At 38.0% G+C, this 25,030-nt stretch overlaps 1 protein-coding gene across 1 annotated transcript in view; it reads left to right on the forward strand.

Moving 5' to 3' along the window:
* Positions 1 to 19,517, forward strand: part of LOC145643527 (Fc receptor-like protein 5) — a 39,846-nt gene extending 20,329 nt beyond the window's left edge. Inside the window, exons 8-20 of the mRNA XM_081695035.1 lie at positions 840 to 1,112; positions 11,359 to 11,631; positions 11,962 to 12,240; positions 12,841 to 13,119; positions 13,281 to 13,526; positions 13,627 to 13,737; positions 13,949 to 14,071; positions 14,154 to 14,195; positions 15,908 to 15,982; positions 16,067 to 16,126; positions 16,646 to 16,717; positions 18,320 to 18,389; positions 18,638 to 19,517. Coding sequence (XP_081551161.1) covers positions 840 to 1,112; positions 11,359 to 11,631; positions 11,962 to 12,240; positions 12,841 to 13,119; positions 13,281 to 13,526; positions 13,627 to 13,737; positions 13,949 to 14,071; positions 14,154 to 14,195; positions 15,908 to 15,982; positions 16,067 to 16,126; positions 16,646 to 16,717; positions 18,320 to 18,389; positions 18,638 to 18,671 — 1,937 coding nt within the window. The 3' untranslated portion in view covers positions 18,672 to 19,517. The remainder of the gene's footprint in view (positions 1 to 839; positions 1,113 to 11,358; positions 11,632 to 11,961; positions 12,241 to 12,840; positions 13,120 to 13,280; positions 13,527 to 13,626; positions 13,738 to 13,948; positions 14,072 to 14,153; positions 14,196 to 15,907; positions 15,983 to 16,066; positions 16,127 to 16,645; positions 16,718 to 18,319; positions 18,390 to 18,637) is intronic.
* Positions 19,518 to 25,030: the final 5,513 nt, after the last annotated feature.

Consider the following 25,030-nt stretch of genomic DNA (forward strand, 5'->3'; position numbering starts at 1 on the left):
CCTGACTCGAGGCCTCCCTCTGGTGGCCCGAGGGGGCCTCGGCCTGGTGCCAACCCTTACAATATCACACTGTATTAACTTGTGTACCTGAAATTCCTATATGCTGTATTTCACTTTATCACGCACCCCAAAAACTTTCTCCACCATCTGCCCCTCCCCCCACAAAAATAATTCCTGCAGGTCCCACTGATTCATCACATGTAACACTTACACAGAAATATAGATCCCCAAATCAAGACAAAAAGTGCAATTATACAACATGACAATATATGAAAAAAATACTCAGCAATTACTCCTAATCACCAAATGAAGTATGTGCCATGTGTCTATTGCTCACACTCAATTTTGACTACTAATTTGTTTGGTTTTTTTACAACCTGTGCAGTATGTTTCCACCACGCTTGGTTTAACGGAGTAATAAAATCAGTACATCACTGCATTCCCCAAAAAGTTTTCCTTGTCAGGATTCCACCTTTGTCACATTTGTAAACGGATCTTGATGTGGCCTTAACATTTCCATGTTAACCATTGTGCTTAGATATTAGATGAATAATGTCTGGCTGAAATTTGAGATGAATAATTTTATTGGAAATCAACACCCCCTCTTGTTTATATTAGTAGTGCCTAATGCAATTTGCGGAGGTTATTTACAACATTTATTTATCATTTACACAATTTGAGAAAATCTTCATGCTTATCTACTGTTACATATTATTTGTTTTAGTAACAGTTAAAGGTTTATAAATAGCCTTCTTTCTGTTTTCCATTATCTGCATATACATGAAAACAACTTCACTAAAAAAAACAATTATTCAGTGGATTTGATGATCTTTCCACAGCAAGACCAAAAGCTGTGGCCTCCATAAAGCCTGATCCACAGGTATTTGCGGGAGAGACTGCCACTCTCAGATGTGACATAGAGGGAAGAGGAGTCTATAGGTGGCAGTACAGCTGGACGAAAGAGGGTTCAGAGAGAACTGTCAGTAGTGAACAGGAGTACAGTATCGGTGGTGTTAAAGATACTCATGAAGGTGAATACACCTGTAGAGGATCAGAGACAGGAGGATCACGTTACTCCCACACCAGTGATGCTGTTACACTGACTGTATCAGGTGAGTGTGATCATGCACTCAGTACTTATGTATTGACAGAGTGATTAGACTGTCACCGACTGCTCTCAGTCCCCCTGGTCACGTGGTATAGACCACCGCGTGATGTGGGAGTTTGTCTCTTTGTTTGTGACCACGCCCATTTTCACACACTTGTACCCGCTTCTGTCTCTAATGTCTGAGTGTATTTAAACTGTTGCAGGAGAGAACAGGGTTGTTCGTCTTTTATCAAGTTCATGTTTGATTATGTTCAACTACATTTTTATGTTCACGATAGTATCGCATGTTATGTTTGTAACCTGTTGTCCGTGGTCACCTACCTGGTTTTCTGCGAATGCTGATATGTTTGTCCTTCGTCCATCCTTACAATGGAGTTTAAATAAAGTTTAAAAACTTTTTAAACTTTATTTTAATCATTTTAATATTCACAGTATAATATGCAAAAAAACACCAAACAATTCACAAACCTAAATATTTCTTCATCAATTATTTAAATGAGAGCAGAGGCATCAGAGAAGTGAGTGTGATCAATGTTCAGTAAACTCATCTCACCATGCAGTCAGTACATATGTATTGAGAGTGATTAGAAACACACATCCTTACAATGGAGTCACTCTATTAACCTTAATGTGATCAAAGAAAATATTTTATTTACAGTTGTTTTAATCATTTTAATTTTCATCTTATAATAGGCAAAGTGAGCAAACTTTATAAACTTTATTTCTTTATAAATGATTTAATTGTGAAGGGCTCATCCATTCCATTTATCATCACACTGTCATAAAACCTGCTAGTTTTCCTTTCCTGCTACAGTGTTTGTGGAGTTTTAGGCCAGATTCATCCACCCTCATCAGACATAAATACTTGTTTAGTATTGCTTGGTAATTTATGATGATGATTTACTACAGAGTTTATTTATCTGCATCCCTTGCTGCTCCACTGGCACTTTTTAGAATAAGTACAGAGATAAGCACAGTACAGAGATGAGTACAGAGGGGCACAGAATGTGAAACATAAATTGAGCAACAAGCTGGAAATTTGGTATAAATTACTTCAATGACAGCAGTGTGATTAACATGATCCAGCATTGGGCAGTGTAATACATTTAGCTTTACTGCAAAATGTAGAACATTCTGGTGCTAAAACAGGGAGCCTGAGAGGAATTATAATGAGAGGATGTGGTTGTGAACTGGCTCACTATAATACACTCTTGACTGTGTAGAAACATGTTAAAAGAGACAGATAATGGCAAACTCTAATGTGGCATGAAAAGCCCTTTGATGCTGCATTCTGCTCGTACTTGCTTATGCACATATTCTGTACACTATGCAGGATTTGGTTCAGCACTCATGAAACATCAAGAGGAAAAACAAGATCACCCAACATCACCCTTGGAATACAAATATTTTACACTGGTTACACAACTTTGATCATCTGAGCTACGTGTTGTCTACCAGGCCTCACCACTTGTTTTCACCTTTTTACAGGGTGACAAAAGTTGGCATTGTTGTGCAAGCTGAGACGTACAGTGTGAAATGCAGCTGGGGGAAGCAGCTAGTTAAGTGATAAATGTGGCATATGGTTGATGGTACGCTCAGTAGGTCAGGAATTAACACATTAGAGCAGAATTGGTGTAAATGATAAATAGGGTTCAACAATTTCTGTTGATGGTAAGAGAGAAACCCAGTAGTGACAAAGTGTTTAACCGATTGATAACAACATATTGCACGATACGTGTCTTTCATTTTGTTTTGATTCTTCCAATCCGACTATTTATTCAGAGGTTCTACTGAAGCTTTCATGTTTCTCAAGTTTTCTAGTCTTAATTTTGTTACCAGCTTTTGTCTGGAGTTTTGTCTGATTCATGGTTTCATATAATTTATTTTAATTTGAAATACTGTGTGTTGAATCCATCTTTGTTCATATAGATGTGCCGGTCATTGAGAATCCACTTGTGCCTCAGTGTCTGCTAAATAAGCACTATTTTTAGATGCTTATAAAAGTTGGCAATGTTGTGTAAGTCACATATGTCTGTGTTTTATTTTAACAATCCATGTTTAGCCATATCTGGAACACCAGACATAAAAGAGAGGACAAATTGTTTGCAAAACATGAATGCATAACATAGACTCATAATGCCAACTAAAATATTACTAGTTTAGCTACTAACCCACTGAAAAAAAGATAATGGCAGTTTTGGCAATACACATAACACATTTAGGGCCTTTTAACTTATCCAACACATCAGAGTGGCCCACATGGATCTGACAGTGAATCTCAACTGCGTATTAAAAACGAAAGAACACCAGGTGAAATCTTGGCTATGGGAGATGATGCAGACAGTATTCTCTGTATGTCAATGACTGAGTTAGACAAAAAGGAAATACATCAAAACGCAGCTCTGTTTTGGTAAGCATAACATCATACAGTATTTGAGAGAGCCCAGTTTAATTATCAGTGCCAGGAAGAGGGGAAAGTACAATGGAATTTATCATAGCTGTTCATAAATGATCAAAGCATTGAAATTTTAGCACAATATTGAAGAATTAATCAGGGAAAGAACAAAAGTTGGAAACAGACACTGACTGAACTTATTCAGGTAGATGCTGATTTAGCTCTAGCCTTGTCTATACTAAAAGTATGTTGAAATGAGACTGTGAAAAATCAACACGCTGTGTTATACTGTAGTGTAGATGCAGGAAAAACCCCTGACATGAAATGAGATGCCATCAGAAGCAAGATGACAATCAGAAATTCATCTCAGTATCAAAAGTATGAGAGATGTGACAAAAAAACTGTCAACCAAATCAAACAGAACCTGTACAATAAGACCGTGGTAGATGTCTTGTAGGGAAGAAACTTGCATGGAAAAACTTCCCAGGTAGAGACACTGTGTGCCATAAATGTTGCATAAATTCTGCTCACTCTGTGTCTCAGGGTGAGTGTGACACATAGTATGAGGACTACCCTTCACTTGGAGAAGTGTTCTCAGCTACTACTGAGTAGTTGTGCTGTGTACAGAATCAAGCATTTAACTCTCTTCATCCTCTTTTTGAACCTCTAGAGATCAAATTCAAGGAAGTAGAGCAGGTTGAAGCCTATAAATATATGGACACAGAAATAGATGAATTTTTGTCCTTCTCCCAACATGATGATTTTGTATATATGAAATATCAACAATGCTTAATTCGTTGATTAAATCCCTTGTTGAATCAGATCAACTTTGCAATATTACATCCTAGTGCACCTTTCTCACTGCCAAGAGTAAAACCAGGTGAGAATAAATAATCAGAAAGGCAAAGTCCGAAATCAGAGCTGTACAGATGGTGTGTTGAGAGGAAAGATGCTGCTTCCATAATAAAGGACCCTACACATCCCCTTCACTGCTCCTTTCAGTGACTCCCATTGTGCCGTCACTATAAAGTTTCACTGGCAACAACAAATTATTTTAAAAGTGAAAAAAGAATACTGTTATTTTGAACTTGCAATCAGAGACCAGCATCTTCATAATGAATTTGCTCTCTTAAAATTATGGTGATCAAATTGATGTGATATTACAATTTACAGTTTGCTTTCAATTGGGCATTCCTGATACACGGTGCATGAAAAGACCAAGTGTAAATAGTCTCAGTTTATTCATATATCCCTTCCTACTCCACTGACACTTGTCTCTCATTGTAATACATCATTGTTTTTATAAGTACAGAGATTGGTGGTGCTTATATATTGTGCATAAGCAGGATTTGGTTCAGTATGAATGAAACTTGGAAAAGCTGATTAAACCCAGCAAGCATTCATTTTGGAATACTTCATACTTGTTATGCAACTTCGATAATTTAGATAATATATTGCACATCCAACCTTCACCACTGTAGCTTTTTTAGTATCTGAATCTAAAAGAATTCAATGAATCTAAATGCCACATTAGACACAAATGCTGCTATTTCCACAAATAATAAAGTTTCCCCTCGTGTTGTAAATGGAGATTCTAATACCTTCATCATTTCAAATTAACAGCAAAACCCAAACCAACTGTGAAGGTTAAGCCTCAGACGTCTGTCTACACTGGAGACACTGTTACTCTAAGCTGTGAGGTACAGCAGTCTACTGGATGGACGTTTTTATGGTACATTTACCCTCAGCTTCCAAAATCATGGACCACTGTAAGAAAAAACAATATAATGATTGTGACAGTCTCTGAAGAAGGAACTTCAGAATATGATTGCAGTGCACGAAGGGGACAATACTACACACATTACAGTGACGTAGTCAAGATCACAGCAGCTGGTAAGTGATGTTTCACATTTTCATCTGCATAGTGATTTATGTATCTGCACTTTTGTCTCTACAAGCCCCTCTGCCACTCTCTTCCTGAAGTCACACACATGCATCAGTGTTGAGATTTCATAAATAAGCAAAGGCAGTATTCTGATATTTGATGTTGTACATTGACGGAGATATAAATGTAACTGTTAAATGTAGACCACGTGTACCTAATAATGGGTATATTATTTAACCCCATACACTACACTGTGAGATACAGAATAGCAGTACTATAAGTTAAGGAATAATAAACCAATCTATGTTCTATGAGATCTATGAGATATTTTCATAGATAAATATAAAACTTTCATAAATTGTCCATCCAAATTGATAATAATTGGGCACCACCCTGTTTACCAGGGAAAATTAAATCATTTAAATTAATGTATTAATGATTATTAATTCAGTCTCAACCCATAAAGGTCACCACTTCGATAACATGATGTCTCATCTACCAAAAAGTAGAATACCACTCTTTACTCACAAGAGTTATTTCTAAGGGTATATTTATTGGATAAACAGAAATAGGAGAACATGCATATAAAACATTGATTACGATTCTACTAATGACCAGAGGTACTGAGTTCACTAAAATCGTTATATTACAAAATATGTAACAAACACTGTAACGGAAACAAATTAACCCAAAGTAGATTCATGTGGACTGAAGTGGCTAACTGATAAATAAAGAAAAAGAATGGAAAGAAAATCAAATCTGTTTAAGTAACCTGTGAGAGTGATTAACTGGGCAGTGCATGCTTATCAAACAATACCAAACAAGATTCGTTTTGAGAGAGCGTGACAAAGTATAACTGGAAGACTTAGAAGAAATAGACAACTTATTGAAACAACCTGAGAGAGAACTAATTAGGACTGAAGAGGCTGCTTAGCAGATGAAAGGAAGGAGTTAACTGACCAGTTTTGATGTATAAACAGTTAAATAACTATTTATATCAGCTGGTAACATAAAAGGAAAAGTCTGTCCTTATGAGTCATTAGGCTCGACAATGTCAAACCATCTGGATAGCACTGAGAGAGAGTCCATTTTCCGTTATATCATCTGGATGGCCCTTAGAGAGAGTCTGTTTTCTAGTCCATTGACCCTGCATGAGTGATATAGGTCACTGACAATGAAATGACCAGGTTTTCTTGACCCATGGGATTGGAGTTAGGAGCTGGTTCAGTTAGAGTCAGAGGCCTTTTAGGTTAGGCCTTTCAGAAACAGGAGCTTTGGTATCAGTGGTTATGTGACCCATCCTTGCTCTTGATGACTGTTGTAGAGTTTATTGGCTTAGTTTTAAAAAGAAAAGTTTAAGTCTTGATTTCTTCTTTGTTACATGCTCCTGGTTGATGGCAAGACAACAGGTTATAACAGTCCTATGAGAAGTGTGTGCGTGTGTAAAGTTACCGAGCATGAAACCAACACTAATAACTTCTGTGTTTATATCTATTTACGTTTAGCGATAAAAACAGACATCAATGGCGAGAGCACATGGTTTAAGGAATGAGAACAAATCTTGAGTGGTCAAGAAGTACAGGTGGACATTGTGGATGGTGCCAAAGAAACGGAAATAATAAAACAGCTTCCCTGCCTACCGTATAACTTTCCTGATTAACAATACTATAAAGTGAGATACCACATCTATACATTGTATTCACCTGTAACCACGTTACCTTACTTGTCCACTCTGACAGATAGGGGAGACCTAACAGTAATCTCATAAATAACACTCAACAACAGTAGAGTTCACAAATTCACAAGATGTCTTAAGTAACTGATCTCCAGCATGCCCCAGATCAGTGCTGCTCCATTTCAGCAAGGTGGTCCACCTTTAAAGCAGTAGTCCCGCCTCCATCTCTGCACACAAGGCTTTTCACTGGGTTACCAGCAACAAGAAAAGCAACCAATGCTAAACAAAAACATGCACACCTGGCACAAAACATTCTTGTTAAAGTTCTTTGGTGGTAACTCATAGACTAAGGGTTTAGGGGTTCTGCTTAATTGGTACAAATAAGATTTCTAGTAAATACAATTTCAAGTGGTTAACAATTTGTTTACACTAAACACAAGGTAAGCAACAAACGTAAATTGATTGTGAGGAATGAATATTGAAGAGAATAATGAAACAAAGGGCATTTCTCAAATAATAAAACCAAACATCACAGTTTAACGATAATATTAAGATACCCAAACATTACTGGCTGATTACCATTTGACATCATAGTAGGTTAAAATATCAAGTTATTACTTTGTGAAGCTGTGGGAAAAGAAACTTGTACATCTCTGTGGGATGAGAAAACCTGGCTGCCCTGGTAAGTTTTGAGTCTGATGGAATTTAGGATCATGGTTCCTTGGGTATAAAGATACTGTTACAGGGTTAGTGCCATCCCAATCTGTGGATTTATTACACCTACAAAGTGTTGGAAGAACATTTTCCAGTTTTAATGTTTTAAACATCAATATTGGACTATTTTGGCCTTGTTCCCAACACAATTTTCTCTAAACTTCTCTAAAAGGATAAAAAAAGAACTATCTATCTAGATCTATCTATGAGTTCATACTGTATGTTTTTATAGAAAGACACCAAATGCATTATATGTGTACAGATGCAAATAAGGTAGGTACTATACTAGGTTGCTAGGTAGATAGCTGTTATTGTTAACATAGATATATAACTAGCTAGCTAATATTAATTCTGTATTAATATTAATATTAATACAGAACGCACCTCAGTTAATTGTGTGAACATTAGCAAAATCCTCCATCATGATTCACAATCATTTAAATAACAAAGCAGTGCTAACTATAGCCAAAAAATAAAGGTGCACTTCATAGTTTAGTGAAATGTAGCGAGGTAGCTAGATTCTAGATTGTAAAGCGCCTTTTGGTATTAGAAAGGCACTATATATGTGTAAATAATATTAATGGTAATATCAAATTAAGACTCACGCATCATGTGTTACCATCCATGGAAGTGAAAGAATGACAGTTTGCTGTCCATCGTATCATAATATGCACTGATAAATAAAGCCCACTCTATAGATATAAAAAAGGATATTCACGAATACATTTTGGAATGAAACCTTTGATTTATTTCAGTACTGAAGCTGGAAAGGTTTACATAAAACTGTGTGAAAAAGTGTAACATATAACAAGCAGATAATTTGGACTAATTTGTATTGTAACCATTGTAAACACATCACATATTTTTCATATTTGCACAACCAAAACATTTTCTGTGTTCTACAAAATACACATTTGTTTAATGTGTAGAAAAGTTTAGATGTTTTTTTTTTCTTGAAAGGTATTTCATTATGTTTTTCATATAAAAGCACAACATTGAAAATAAAACAGTTTTAAAACTTCTTTGGCTGTGAATTAAGTTGCATGGCAGTAATTACATCGTGTTTGATAATGAAAATGTTTTGGTGATGATATCAGTGAAAAACTGGCAATTTAAAATACAATAAAGACACACCAAATCAAATGTAACCAACATCACACTAAAACAGCAGAAAATGTAATTATTGCACATTTCTCTAAGGAGAAAAAATGGTAGTCCATATAGTTGGCATGTTTGGGTTAATACTTTAGCTAAACAATACTCAGCAATGTAACGGCTCGAATGCCACAGGTCAAGGAGCAGGTCGCTCAGACTCCCTCGACAGTAATAGACATTTATTGAGAAACACAGAAGACAAGGGCACTCACTTAAACTGTGAGAACGAAGCACATGAAACATCATGAACACTAACACTAACGAGCGACGACAAACGTACTTATACATGTTCAACGACTGACAAAACTGCACGTGCCAACATCAGTTTAAATACACAAAATGTGCAGGTGTGTGCAGACACCAGAGGTGAGGCTCCAAACAAGAACAATAACAGGGAATTCCCACTGCAGGCTGCGGAACGAACTATGTGACCCCTGGAAAGAGCAGCAGTCTGTGATAAGCAATGCTTCCATTACTTTCACTTTGAAACATGATGCTGAACATAAAATGAGAAAGAGAGGTGCATGTGAGAAAGATGGCAAGATGAAATGTGGAGAGAGAAACTGACAGAAAAAGAAATGGAGAAAACGAGTTGTGAGAGAGCACAAGTATGTCCAGTAATACCCATCAGCTCTATTTTATTTATGATTCTTAGGAACCATAACCATATTCATTACATCATTCCAATAAGCCATTTTTACAAAAATGAATGGCAGAATTGTATTATTTAATTGGTTAATCCGATTATAGCAATTCCTTGTCTACCAGAAAGAGATTATAGGAGTAATAGTATACCAGTTCCTAAGGCAACATGATATTAACACCATTAAATACATTTTATTCTGAAGCATCTAGAAGACCCTATGGCATATGCATACTTGCTTTTTGTTGATTTTAGTTCTGCATTTAATACTCTCCAGCCTCATTTAGTGTTGGAGGAATTGAAGCCACTGAGAATTAAACCTTTCATTATTTACTAGTACCATTCTTTTGGGTCAGGTTGCATTCAGCTTGTGAAAGTTAAAAGCAACTGAAAATGCCATTTGATAGGTCAGTTAATGACTCCTTAGTTATTCTCAAGTGAATATCTATAATGGGGCTCAGACCCAGATCAGATGACACCAACAGTCTACTGGGTGAGCTACCACGCTTTAATGATGGTGGGCCCGTGTGCAAAACAGTTAGATCTTAGAACAGGCAAAATGAGAGGAAAAACTAAACACTACACCAAGCATGGAATAAGGGAGAACAAAGCACAACACGGGAAGAACGGCAACCCCGATGACCTGGGGAAAACCAAACTTAACCTTCCCAAACAAAACCAGAAAACAGGGAGGAACTTTAATGGCTAAGGAGAGCCCTGGGAGAGAGACAGACTTGAGAGGGAAAACTGGAGAGGGGAGGGGACATGTAATAACAAAGACACCCTCGCAGAGCTGAAGAGAGGTGCAGCACAAGGGCTCACAGACCTCAATACCCAAAAGTTACCAGGTAGGAGCTTGGCTCAACACTTTAGCAAAGACCCCACACTGAGTGACTGGGTCACTGGGTTTATATAGGTGTAGACCAGCCTGATTAGTAGTGTGCCTGAATCGAGGCCTCCCTCTGGTGGCCGGAGGGGGCCTCGGCCTGGTGCCAACCCTTACAATATCAGATTGTATTAACTTGTGTACCTGAAATTCCTATATGCTGTATTTCATTTTATCACACACCCCAAAAACTTTCTCTACCACCTGCCCCTCCCCCCACAAAAATAATTCCTGCAGGTCCCACTGATTCATCACATGTAACACTTACACAGCAATATAGATCCCCAAATCAAGACAAAAAGTGCAATTATACAACATGACAATATATGAAAAAAATACTCAGCAATTACTCCTATTCACCAAATGAAGTATGTGCCATGTGTCTATTGCTCACACTCAATTTTGACTACTAATTTGTTGGTTTTTTTTACAACCTGTGCAGTATGTTTCCACCACGCTTGGTTTAACGGAGTAATAAAATCAGTACATCACTGCATTCCCAAAAAAGTTTTCCTTGTCAGGATTCCACCTTTACAAATGTGACAAACGGATCTTGATGTGGCCTTAACATTTCCATGTTAACCATTGTGCTTAGATATTAGATGAATAATGTCTGGCTGAAATTTGAGATGAATAATTTTATTGGAATTCAACACCCGCTCTTGTTTATATTAGTAATGCCTAATGCAATTTGGGGAGGTTATTTACAACATTTATTTGTCATTTTCACAATTTGAGAAAGTCTTCATGTTTATCTACTGTTACATATTATTTCTTTTAGTAACAGTTAAAGGTTTATAAATAGCCTTCTTTCTGTTTTCCATTATCTGCATATACATGAAAACAATTTCACCAAAAAAAAGCAATTATTCAGTGGTTTTGATGATCTTTCCACAGCAAGACCAAAAGCTGTGGCCTCCATAAAGCCTGATCCACAGGTATTTGAGGGAGAGACTGTCACTCTCAGATGTAACATAGAGGGAAGAGGCGTCTCTAAGTGGCAGTACAGCTGGAAGAAAGAGGGTTCACTCAGTCCTGTCAGCAGAGAACAGCTTTATACAATCAGTGGTGCTGAAGAGTCTCATACAGGTAAATACACCTGTAGAGGAACAGAGGCAGGAGGATCCCACTACTCCCACACCAGTGATGCTGTTACGCTGACTGTATCAGGTGAGTGTGTTCAACTCTTTAGTTATTATTAATCCCGGTATTGTATGATTACAGATGACACCAGATATTTAGTCTGTGTCTTCCATGACTTTATATACTGCTGTTCTGTTTGAGTTAGTGGCAGCAGTAGTGCTGCAGTCCATCAGTCTGAGCTAAATATCTCTACTGTCAGCCTCAGGTCACCATGAGAGCAGATCTGCATCAGCACTTAGGCTGAGATGTTACATCCTAATAGATTGTGTCTCTGAAATATAATGACTGTGGTAAAGCGTCTGGAAGCAGCATGTGAACTCAGTTTATGACCTGAACCATTTGTTTCATTTCTATTAGCAGTGAAACCTAAACCTGAACTCAACTCTAGCCCTCAAGGAGCTGCACTGATGGGAAACCCAGTGACTCTGTACTGTAAGCTGGAGCAGTCTGCTGGATGGAGCTTTCACTGGTCCAAACACACACAGAACCCTGAGAATGAGACCAACACTGCAACACACTCCTACACCATCAGTGCAGTGAAGCTTTCTGATGGAGGCCAGTACTGGTGTAGAGCTGGCAGAGGAAATCCAGTCTACTACACACACTTCAGTGATGCGCTCTGGGTAAACATTACTGGTAAGAGAGTTTCTGCGATAGTGATACTATATACAGCTGAACATATAAACAACATGCAGATAACAGAGGTGGCACAAGGCTGGTTTTGGCTCAGAGGCTGATATCTGCACACTCTTAGTAAACTACATAGACAGTGTGAGAGGCTTTACTAAATTCCAGCTACAGAAATAAGCAGGATTTCCCAGTGACATCATGTACGAGGTAGCACCTGCATGAGTGAGGGAGCAGGACTGCTGCTTTTACACTGGAACAATAGAGTTAAGAAGACAATACAGCTAACATTACACTGTGTGAAGACAATTCAATTAACAATACAGGGTTAAGAAAAAGATGCAGAATGAAGGACTGAAAAAAAGCTCAGAGTGAATAGAGAGTGTGAGGACATGAGAACTGAGCTCAGGTGTGTGCTGGGTTTGTTTAGGAGTAAGGCGGTTAAATACAGAAATACCATCATTTAGTTATTTTAAAGTACTGTAGAGTATGAATGTGAGTATTTTCTATCAGTTAAACCATCAGTTTTCCTACAGTACAGTGAACAGTTCGTGTATGTGGCATTAGTTTAACAGTATTGTGCAACATTTGATTTGTCTGATTTGGCAGGTGTGTCTTCTCTAGCCTCTCTGATCATCATTCCCAACAGAACTCAACACTTCAGTGGTCACTCTCTCTTACTGAGCTGTGAGGACCAGAGGAACTCTACCAAATGGAGAGTCATGCAATACACACAAAATAGGAGTGTGTCAAATTGTCCACCAGGCAAGGGATCAGTTACAAGATCTACATGCAACATCAGCTCTCTCTCCACATCTCACACTGGAGTGTACTGGTGCCAGTCTAAGTCTTTAGGGAGCAGTAAACCTGTCAACATCACAGTGCATGGTGGGTCTCCAGTAAATTTTATCTCAGGAAACATAGGACTAGTGATAGAATATAGTAATTCTACTATATTTGTTTGTAGAATTAGATGAATAATATTTCATGCATGTGAAAATACTTGTGTGTATTTTCCACATTTTGTGTTTTCTGCATCTCTTTAACAGATGGTGATGTGATCCTAGACAGTCCTGTACATCCTGTGACTGAGGGAGATTCTCTGACTCTACGATGTTTATTGAACAAAACATCTTCTAACCTCATATCTTACTTCTATAAAGATGGATCACTCTTTTGGAACCAGACCACAGGACAGATAACCATCCCTGTCATCTCAAAATCAGATGAGGGTCTCTACTACTGTGAATACCCAGAGAGAAGAGAATCACCACAAAGCTGGGTCTCAGTCAGAGGTGAGAAATAAATTTCATGAGATTTGATTTCTTTTACATTATTTCAGTAAGCATAAAGTGCTCTGAATGTAAATTCATATGTGTCACTTTGCTTCCACAGACTTAGGTCCTGGATCCAGTGGTGTAATAGTTGGACCGGCTGTTGGACTCAGTTTAATCTTGTTGCTCATTATCATACTTATCCTGTTCCTGAGCTACAAGAAGAACAAAGGTTTGAAAGCATCCATTTATCTGTAGCATATGACAATTATATACAGGCTATTTAAAGACATGTTACTTCTGTACACCATGGTGGATGTGCTCTTGCTGTCAGAAACTTTGCCAATTTACAGGATAAAAAGTATTTTTATCCCTTTTCCATTAACTGTTAAATGAAAATTAGCAGCGATCCTGTTAACTTTACGACTGTTTTACTGTGTGAGGAGGTACAGGATCTCGGTCTCCCCCTACTGGACATCAGGAGAACACTAACCAGACCACGGGCCAGAGGCAGAGTTGGACTGGGCCTGAGAGCTCTCTTGCAGGAACCTCACTGCTGCAAGCAGGTTGGTCTGTTTCTACTGAACCCACCAGCTTTTTGTTCAAATGAACACTTTTACTTACACTGCCTTCTTTCCTCTTTAATAGGAGGTGATCTGATTTATGCCAATGTTGGTAACAGGATTACAGGTAGAGTTCACCTCAAATAAATTTACTACTTTAATGGATGCCCTTTTATGTTTGCAATGATTTTACTGCTTCATCCAACAATGACACGTATGTATATGCTGTGAATAATAAAACAAAACACATAGGAAATAGGAAGAACTCTGCATATCCGCAGTAAGAACACTGACTTTTTGCTTTTCTGCTTATCTAAACTGACTTCTAAATATCTGACATCTGATGTTAATGTCAGATAATACATTAACGGGCCCAACTGATGGAACTTTCTCTAAAAAAGAGCTGAAAAACTTGAAACTTCACAGTAAAGGTACATACCACATAATACAAATTACTTTAAAAGAACACAAGACTGAATGGAGGGACACTTCACACTGTCTCTTTTTTCCATACAGTATCACCCTAAATTATGAACTCTAATATTATTTTAAACAGATGATGCTATGTATGGGTCAAGTGTTGTGGTTTACTCAAAGGTTTAAAGCAAAAAAAACCCAAAACAAAGGAATAAAGACCAATATTAACAATTTTACTACAATCTTGTTTGTGTGTGTGTGTGTGTGTGTATGTGTGTGTGTGTGTGTGTGTAAGAGAGAGAGAGTTGGAGAGAAACTAACAGATTGTATCTTGCAGACTAAAAGATACAAATATACCATCAGTTGTTGGATGTTTGGAATTTTCCCTTGTTTTATGAGCTATAAGGTTCACATTACTACTATAATGTTAATACATGTTTTTTACCACCATCAATAACTGTAACCCAGGGTTATAGTTCATTTAATGATTGTTGACAGATTATTTGCAGTAATGTCTGTTTGATGCCGGTATCAGTCACACTTGATGTACGGTATCTGTTTGTACACACCTACCAAAAATTAAATATTTCTCTTTTGTATAGTAATTTTCACATAATTATATATGTAAAATACATATACAACAGTTTATAAGAATACAAAGGTAACAGAAATGCTCTAAATTCTCAAAACCGTCCTTAGTCTAAATACCTGAGATAATTATTTATATTTAGCAAGATAGAGTAGATACCAAGGGATTTATATGAAACTGGCTCCTATGCAGATACCCCAGGAAAGGAAGGTACCTCTACTGAAAAGGACAAGCATATTAAAGTCATTAGCCTAATAAATCACCAGTTAACAGAACCACAGATTTCAGCTGAAATACATGCTTTACTGATCTCTAGCAGGGCAAAAGTCTTGGGCAAAAGAACGCAGCCAATGCACACTAGAACACTGGAAATCTGCTCTTTGGTCAGATGGCAGCATGTATGGTCTGCATTGTGAAACATTTGGGAGATGATGTAATTGTGTTGCTTCTTCCTCCTCTCACAAACTCTCACTGAAATCTTTCACTTCTCTCACTGAAACCTCTCACACCTCTCACTAAAACCTCTCACACCTCACAGCCAAACCTCTCACTCCTCACACTCAAAGCTGAACATTCTTCTCACTCAAAGCTGTCAGTACACAAAAGCATGTGCATGTGATATGGGCCAAAACATTCCCACCAAATCTGATCTGACTGCTATGACTTTGGAATATTTTAGGCTTTACAGTGTAGCTTGCAGGTGCACAAAGATACTTTAGCATATTTATTTCTCCTCTGGACTCAGTAATTCCACTAATTTACATGTTGCAGCTTTAAAAGATTATGAAATTAGAATGAAAATGAGGGAAAGCAGTTTGTTTTCTCTTTAATAGATGCTGGTGCAGGACCCAGTGATGTGACTTATGCTCAAATTAAAATGAAACCCAAGAAGAAACCAAAACAAACAGGTGGGGCGATGGGCTTGTGTATGAAATATATATACCTTGTTTTTTTGTGGTGAAAGCTAATGCATGTGTGTTCTGTACTGTTAGAGAAGACCAGGGAGGGCACTGATGTGATGTACTCAGAACTGAAACAGAAGTCAGAAAAGGGTAAGCAGTAGAACATCACAGCTCCACTTCATAAATGCCAGATAAAGCAAGAAACTGGTTTTATTAAACACTAATTTACTTTTGCTCTTTATTTTGCATCTTGGAAATGTGTAAATTTGTCAGTGTTTCTAACATTAGTGACAAACGTGGCAACAAAAGTAGTGAAAATGTTCTTTTATATACTAAGTGATAAGATGCCAATGGAATCTGGACAATATAGAAATTCCTCAGGAAGACATGATCCGTGTTTTCTCTGGCCTCTGGGAAATTATAGACCACACAAAACACATCATTGTAATTGGTTAAGGACAGTAGTTTGTATTGGGTTAAGCTTTATAGTTAATGAGAGTAGTCTGTGTGGGGTTAAGCAGTGAAGTGTCTGCCTGATGGAAGACTACAGGGTATGACTGGAGGCCTGTAGTGTGGGATGTCTGAGTAATGCCCTGCAGAGTTCTTTAAAAGGATTATGATGGTAAATGACTGTGGGGAAAGAATGAGGTTATTTTCTCTCTTTCACAGATGGTGCAGGACCCAGTGATGTGACTTATGCTGAAACTGAAATGAAAACCATGAAGAAACCAAAACAAACAGGTGAGACTGAGATTGAAAAAGTGTATCTGAATATACTCTGTTGTGAATCATGGATTTACTTTTGCATTTAATAGACCGAATGCTTCCAGCTCCTGTAGTGTTAAAAAAGTCACTGTGGAAGCTGTTCCATAAGATGTTACTTTATTGTGTGAAAGCTAATTCATGTCTGTTGTGCACTGTTAGAGAAGACCAGGGAGGGCACTGATATGATGTACTCAGAACTTAATTTTCACTTTTGAAGAGAAGTACAATAGTCACAATAGTAGCAACAAAACTAGTTAAACTAAATAAATGAATGTAAACTCACTGCTAGGTGATGGGGGGGGTAGAATGTACACTGCTGGGTGATGGGGGTAGTGAGCATGAGGGGAAAAGGATGAGACTGTCAGTGTGTGTGCTAATATACTGATATGTCTATATACATATGAATGTCTGTTCTGTTGGTGTGTGTGTGTGGAAGCAAGAGAACAAGTATGCATGTGTGTGTTGAGATGCCTGTGAATAGATGTTGCATGGTGCTGCTTAAGGATGTACTGCACCATAATAAGCTCTACACCACTGTACAGCTGTATGATCTTATCGAGCTGTGCCCACTTTCTGAAAACTCCAAAGTGTCTCTCTTTGCCCTGTGCTACTGCTGCTAGGGTAGCCAGCATTTCTGCTTTCTGTGTGGGGCCCATGGCGGCCCATGCCAGTAATGTTAAGTGGCTCCTAATAAACCTGGATAGGCTTCATGGGATGGTGCAGCAAGAAGGAAACAGGCATTTATTGGTTCCTTCTTGCAGAGAGTCTTTAATGGGTGTTTAATAATATAATACATGAGATGCTACATTAATACTAGAACAGAGAATACCTAAGGACAAACAAGAAATAGAAACAGGGTTGTAGAGAGTAGGTTGGTGGTAAGTTTTAAGATTTGAGATTTATTTTGAACATGCAGAGAAAATTTGACTGACAAACCTGTAGGAGGAGAAGCCCAGAGATGAGGAGCTGATCTGGAGGATGCTCACCAAACCTATGGAGGTTAGAAGAAGGAACAGTTAACAGATCAGCTGAAGATGAGCAGAGAATACAGTTGGGTTTGTAAGGAAGGAGAAGGTCAGACAATCAGGAAGGAATGAAATTATTAAGAGCTTTGCAAGTGAGCATAAGGATTTTGAATTGGATGCAGTATTTTACAAGAAGCCAGTGAAGATCTTAGAGAACAGGTGTAATATGGTTGTGACAGCGAGTGTGAGTCAGAAGGTGCAACAACATAATTTGGACTGATACCTACAAGAAGAGAAATACAATACTCCAAGTGACTAAAAACAAAGTCATGCACAAGAGACACAGCAGCAGGGTTAGAGAGACAGGATTGAAATTCTATTACAATATTGGCTATGTTACAAAGATGACAGTAGGAGGTTTTAACAATAGAACTGATATGTGCATTAAATTAATAAAACACAAATTTTTACCAGGATTGTATTATGTGGAATATGAACAAATTTCAGAGTCGTATATCCCATTTCAACAATGTTTTGCTCACTAGGGGGTATTCTGCAGTGTTTTTAGACATTGAGTCAGTGTAAAAGTCTTTGCATTCTACCTCTTTTCCAGGTGATTCCACTAAAACCACCGATTCAACATATGCTCAGATTAGCAAAAGGCACAGCAAAAAGAATAACAGGTAAGAGTGATTCATTACAGACATGTTGATAAGACAGTTCACTAGCAATTCCTTAACATTTCCTAGATGAAACTATAGGGTATTCTTAAAGATGTGCCTTATAGGACATATCAAATTAACATTTCAAATGAACATTTTTCTCAATAGCTTAAACATTAAGGTTAAGCCATTCATGCAAACCCGAATAAAAATGTATGTTTTTCTAATTAATGTGTGAAGAGACCTTATAAAGCATCTTTCTCTTTTAGGTGTCTGAAGAAAGTGCAACATTGTGAAACTTAAATCTTCAATCAGTGACTCGAGTAGTGTCAAAGCTGCCTCACAGAGAATCTATGATAAATGTAGTTTTTACAGGATCTGTTGTTCCGTTCCTTGTGGTGTTGCTGTACTCGAGGTTTTCTGAAGTCTAGTTTGTGGCTTTAGGGGACAGGAGGGACCAGGATCTGAACTAAAGAGATATTTAGGCTTATACTCCGTAACTTTGCCAATGATGTATCCAGTTTACATCATCTAGTAAAGATCACTTGATGCTGCTGAATATTTTTGAATAGCCACAATCAAAATAGTACAATTAAAAGAATAATAATTTTTAAAAGGGTGATAACAGTACAAGGTGCATGCTCATTTGGTATTTTTTATGGATTTTTTACATTTAAATTTCATTTTTATAAATAGATTTTTCTGTTATTCAAATTTTCTCTCACCATGAACATCCTAATGTTTTATAGTCTGTTTTGTTTTTGGCTTGATTTTTACCCATATGCCTAGCCAAGTGTGAAACATTTAAGTGATGGCTCAAATACTGCACATTGGTCGTACGCTATACATTTTGATGTAAAATTGTAATTCAATATTCTTATATATCATTATAACTTATTATTGTAGCCTATTTGTTTACTTATGTCTTTCTTTCATAAATGTTTGTTTGCTATAATAAAAAAAAAACTATTGCTATTAAAAACTCATTATCGTTCTAAAAATAAACCTTAACATTTCTTAACATGTACTGTATATGCATGAGTTTGTATGACAGGTCTATTGGTCCACTCATTATGTGCGCCCCCAACATACAGCTGGTGTGTTCAAAAGAGCAAATAAATAAATAAATATAATAAAATCTTAAAAAAATGTAATTATGAATTTCTCTTATGATAGCAAATTTATAGTTATCATGGTTAAATAAAATATTTATTCAAGCTTTAGTTTTATATTTTCTAATTCAGTTAAAATTACAATTTAATCTGCATTAACTACATTAGTGTGTGTGTGTGTGTATTATTTATATATATATATATATATATATATATATATATATATATATATATATATATATATATATATATATATATATAAAATCTTATTTTTATTTGATTTTTAACTTATAACAAATTTACTTAAGCAGTGCAAAGTAAAAATGTAATGCTTGAGGATTAATGCACTGAATTAATGCAAAAACATATTTTTTCCCAAACACAAAATTATTAATGTTCTGTTCTTCTTCTGATATGCACTCATGAATGGTAAAAATATTCTCATTGGCTTAGCAGCTCTTCGCTTTATTCATATTCCAAACTAGCTCAGTATCTAATCAAACGCTGCACTTTGTTAAGAAATAGCACTTCGGTGTCTTCAGCAGTGCCAGACAGAGAGCACATGGGTCTGGGTATACTATGTGCTGTAATATTCTCTTTATTCTCTGCTTTTGATTGTTTCACTCATTTGGTTTTAGCTCATTTTGATGCATTGTGATACTGATACATCTGTGAGTAGTTGTTGCATTTGCATGGGGTTGTGTTGTGAGGGCTGTTGTACAGATGTTCTCACCTCTCAGCCTCCTCAGCCTCTTCATATCTGTTAGTGTCCTTCAATCTTGAGCTCACATGCTACAGAGATTGATGTTCTCTATAAAAGGAATCACTCTAAATAAAATAATAATAATAACTAATGTGGTTGTGTTTTTCAACTCATACCAATGAAAAAGACAGATATTGCAACAAAGACATGTTCCTATGACCATTCATACTTATTTAAAATGTTTAGCCTCTTAATAAACATCTTAAGAACACTTTTTTGTTTAGATACATACATTTAAAAAATGAAAAATTTCATAATTGTGAATAAAATATTAGGACAAAATGAATTAATTCTCTGTAAGATGGGCTCAAACTCGGGTCAGCTAGGTGACACCGACAGCCTGCTGAGTGAGCAACTACACTCTAATGAGGATGGGCCCGTGTACAGAACAGTTAGATCTTGGATCAGGTAAAACAAAAGGAAAATCTAAACACCACGCTGAGCATGGAAAAAGGGAGAACAAAGGACACCACGGGAAGAATGGCAACCCCGATGCACTGGGGAAAACCAAACTAAAACTTCCCAAACAAAACCAGAACACGAGGAGGAACTTGAATGGCTAAGGGAAGCCTCAGGAGAGAGACAGACTCGAGAGGGAAAACTGGAAAAACACAAACACCTTCGCAGACAATAAGTGAGGTGTAGCATGAGGGCTCACAGACCTGGATACCTGAAGTTACCGGCTAGGAGCTTGCCTCAAAACTTTAGCAAACACACAGATCAAGTGGCTTTGTTAAACTGTGAACCATATCAGGCTCAGCTATCAACACAGCAGCCAGTGTGCTGCAAGCAATATCCTCTATCTAGTGATTAAAGAAACAGTTTTGCTTTATAATACAACTGTTAATCTGGGAAGGGCTGAAGGTTGAAGGTTTACACAGGACCTTAGGATGGTAAATGAAGTAATTGTTCCATGGGCTCCTCTTGTGCCAGACATGCCAGGTGTTGTTAAACTTCCTGCTACTCACACATTTTAATACACGTTTTGCCACAAGGCTTAGTACATTTACATTTACGGCATTTAGCAGACACTCTTATCCAGAGCGACTTACAAAAGTGCTTTGTCACTTACTCATAGAATATATCTATGAGTACAGTATATATATATATATATATATATATATATATATATATATATATATATATATATATATATATATACACAGTATAAGTACAGTATAGTAGGTTAGAATTAAACATACCAATGAACTAGAATACTGTAGAATACAGGGATGAATGCTGATCCCTAGAAGTGCAAAATACATAATGTCTATCTTAAACAATGATAAGTGCTATAAACAATAAGTGCGAAAGTTTGTTAAAAAGCATAAATAATGCCCTACAATAAGTATTAAACTAGTCAGTCAATAAGGGAGCAGTGTCAGTTGCCCTTTAAATATTCTGCAAAGAGATGGGTCTTCAGTCTGTGTTTGAAGACTGCAAGGGACTCTGCTGTCTGGACAGCAAGCGGGAGTTCATTCCACCATCTTGGAGCCAGGACAGAAAATAATCTCGATGCTCGTCATCCATGAGACCTCAAGCAAGGTATTTCAAGCCGAGCAGTACTTGAGGTTCAAAGTACTCGAGGTACAGGTTTGGCTTTGACCATTGACCTCATGTATGAAGGGGCTGGTCCATTTTTGGATTTGTAGGCAAGCATCAAGATTTTAAATCTGATTTGTGCAGCTACAGGGAGCCAATGAAGGGAGCACAGCAGTGGAGTAACATGTGTGAACTTCCTAAGATTGAAGACCAGTCGTGCTGCTGCATTCTGGACAAGTTGTAGAGGTTTGATGGCTTTTAGAGGAAGACCAGCAAGTAGCGAGTTGCAGTAGTCTAGCTTTGAGATCACAAGAGACTGCACAAGCACCTGGGTAGCTTCCTGCGAAAGAAAGGGTCGAATCCTTCGTATGTTACAAAGGAGGAATCTGCAAGACCGGGTTAGATTAGAAACGTGAGTTGAAAACGACAACTGGTTGTCCAAAGTTACGCCCAGGCTACGGGCAGCTTCGAATGGTGATACCAGGGAGTTCTCAATGGAAACAGTAAGGTCATGGTAAGGGTTGGGAGTACCTGGGATGAACAGAAGCTCAGTTTTACTGGGGTTGAGCTTCAAGTGGTGGGCTGTCATCCATGATGCAATGTTAGTTAAGCATGCCGAAATACATCTGGAGACCTGCGTGTCAGAGGGTGGAAAAGAAAGAAATAATTGAGTGTCATCAGCATAGCAGTCACACCAAGCCTGGAAAGAACAGAGAGAAGAATGTTGTGGTTCACTGTGTCAAAGGCTGCTGAAAGGTCTAGAAGAATCAAAACAGATGACTGTTTGGCAGCTTTAGCGGCATGAAGTTTCTCAGTCACCGCTATGAGGGCCGTTTCTGTAGAATGTGCCGGTTTGTAGCCAGACTGATTGGGATCATGCAGCTTGTTCTGGGTGAGAAAAAGAGACAATTGATTATAAACTGCTCATTCAAGGGCTTTTGAGAGGAAAGAGAGAAGTGATAACGCTGGAGCTGTCAAGTGTGGCCTTCTTGAGGATTGGTACCACCCTGGCGGTTTTGAATGCAGTAAGCACATATCCAGAAGATAAGTAGTTGTTGATGATGACAGATGAAAGGAAGCAGATCTCTTGCGGTTGTCTGGAACAGAGCAGAAGGAATCGGATCCAGCGGACATATAGTCGGAGTTGAAGAATTTCATCTGTGGAGAGAGGAGAAAAAGAAGTCAGAGAGTTGGATGTTGGGGAATGCACATTAGTTGGAGGAGTGGGAACAGAGGAAAAGGACTGGCGGATTGCTGCAACCTTCTCAAAGAAGATGATAAAATTTTCTGGAGTAAGAGATGAGGAAGGGTGGGGAGGGGGAGGATTAAGGAGAGAAGAAAAAATAGTGAAGCACTTGCGTGGATCAGATGATGATGATTCAAATTTCTCTCTGTAGTAGGATGACTTTACAGATGTTACTTCCAGTGAGAACTTGGAAAGGAGAGACTTGTATGAGCTAAGATCTGAATCTATGCGAGATTTCCTCCACCACCTCTCTGCAGTCCTTCGTTCTCTCCTGTGGCAGTGAAGTGTTTCTGTTAGCCAGGGGGCAGGTGGGGAGGACTTAGCGGGTCTAGAGGAGAGAGGGCACAGAAGATTCATTGATGTGGAGAGTGTAGAAATGAAAGTATTTGTAACTGTATCCAAAGAGAGAGAGGATAGAGAGTCAGGGTGAGGAAGGGTGGACAAAATAGTAGAAGTAAGGGAAGAGGGAGTTATGGAGTGCAGATTGCGACGGAGGAAGGAGGAACATGTTGGAGAGGACTGGATGGAAAGAGAAGGAAGGGAAAGAGAGAAGGATAGAAAGTGATGGTCCGAGAGGTGGAGGGGGGTGACTGCGATGTCTGATGTTGTGGTGGTATGGGTGAAGATCAGGTCCAGAACATTGCCCGCTTTGTGAGTCAGAGGAGAGTGGTAGAGGGTGAGGTCAAATGCTGTCAACAGTGGAAGGATGCAGGAGGAATGCAGCTTGTCTGATGGAAGGTTGAAGTCACCAAGGAGAATGAATAAATGCACCTGCTGTCTTTGCAGCCACCATACGTGACTCCCTGACTCCTTTATCCCTCAAATAACATGGCTAACTTTTACTGGTCTTCCCAGTACTGATTCTATGGTATGGTTTTGTGGAAACATTGTTTATAGAGGAATAAGTCATTTTCAATGGACTGGTAGCCATTTTCCTGCTTTTTCCATGCTGCATTTAATCACAGTATGGAAACAGCACTAATTAAAGTAATCAATGACCTGTTGTTGGCTTCTGACCAGGGTTATGTCTCTTTGCTTGCATTGCTTGATCTGAGTGCAGCATCTGACACTATAGATCACAACCTTTTACTAGATAGACTTGAAATTGTTGATGGTATTAGGGGAACAGCCCAGACTACATCATTGCACATAATAGTTTCTTTATTTACACACCTTTGTACCTGGACATGCCTAATCTAGTCTCTTTTTCTGCTGAGGTACACCTACCTCTGATGTGATGATGTTACTGAGCCTCATCCCATCTCAGCTGCATTGGCTACTCCCACCACCCCCTGCTGTAGCCCACCACACCTCCACCCTAGCCAACTACTTCTCCATTGCTCTTAATGGATGTTCTCTTGCGGGCTGGATCCTGGACACCTCAGGACAAGACTAGGACTTCTGGAAAGTTGGACTAATCATTAATTGCTTATTTTATTTTTATTTAATGTATTTTTCTCTTCAAACTGTTATCATTGTGGTGTCCGTTTTCAGCCAGAGGAGGATGGCCCCTCCTTTCAGTCTTAGTTCCTCTCAAGGTTTCTTCCTCGTGCTCTAGGGAGCTTTTCCTTGCCACTGTCACCCTTGTCTTGCTCACTGTGGGCTTGGACTTGGACATTTGTAAAGCTGCTTTACATTTGTAAAGCTTGTTGTAAAAAGTGCTATATAAATACATTTTTAATTTTTGAATTTTGAATATACATACATGCATATGTAAATACATACAGTGCATACATGTGTTATAAGATTTTTGTGGGCCCTGATCATTCTGAATAACCCAGTCTCTATTTAAATTCCCACTTTGAAAAAGTTTGAGTTAAGTTTTTCTCAGACACCATTTTAAATATTCATGGTTGCATCGCATGATGTAACCAGTACATATAGTTAAACACATAATTAAAGTTATTTCAGTACCCTTCAAACCCCTCCACTAAACCAGATCATCACTATATGTATTAGTTATAGATCACAATCCTGCCTTCAGTACTGTATGATAAGA

The sequence above is a fragment of the Electrophorus electricus genome, chromosome 13 (genome assembly GCF_041902795.1).
Source record: "Electrophorus electricus isolate QZ-2024a chromosome 13, ASM4190279v1, whole genome shotgun sequence".
In the NCBI taxonomy this organism is placed as follows: domain Eukaryota; kingdom Metazoa; phylum Chordata; class Actinopteri; order Gymnotiformes; family Gymnotidae; genus Electrophorus; species Electrophorus electricus.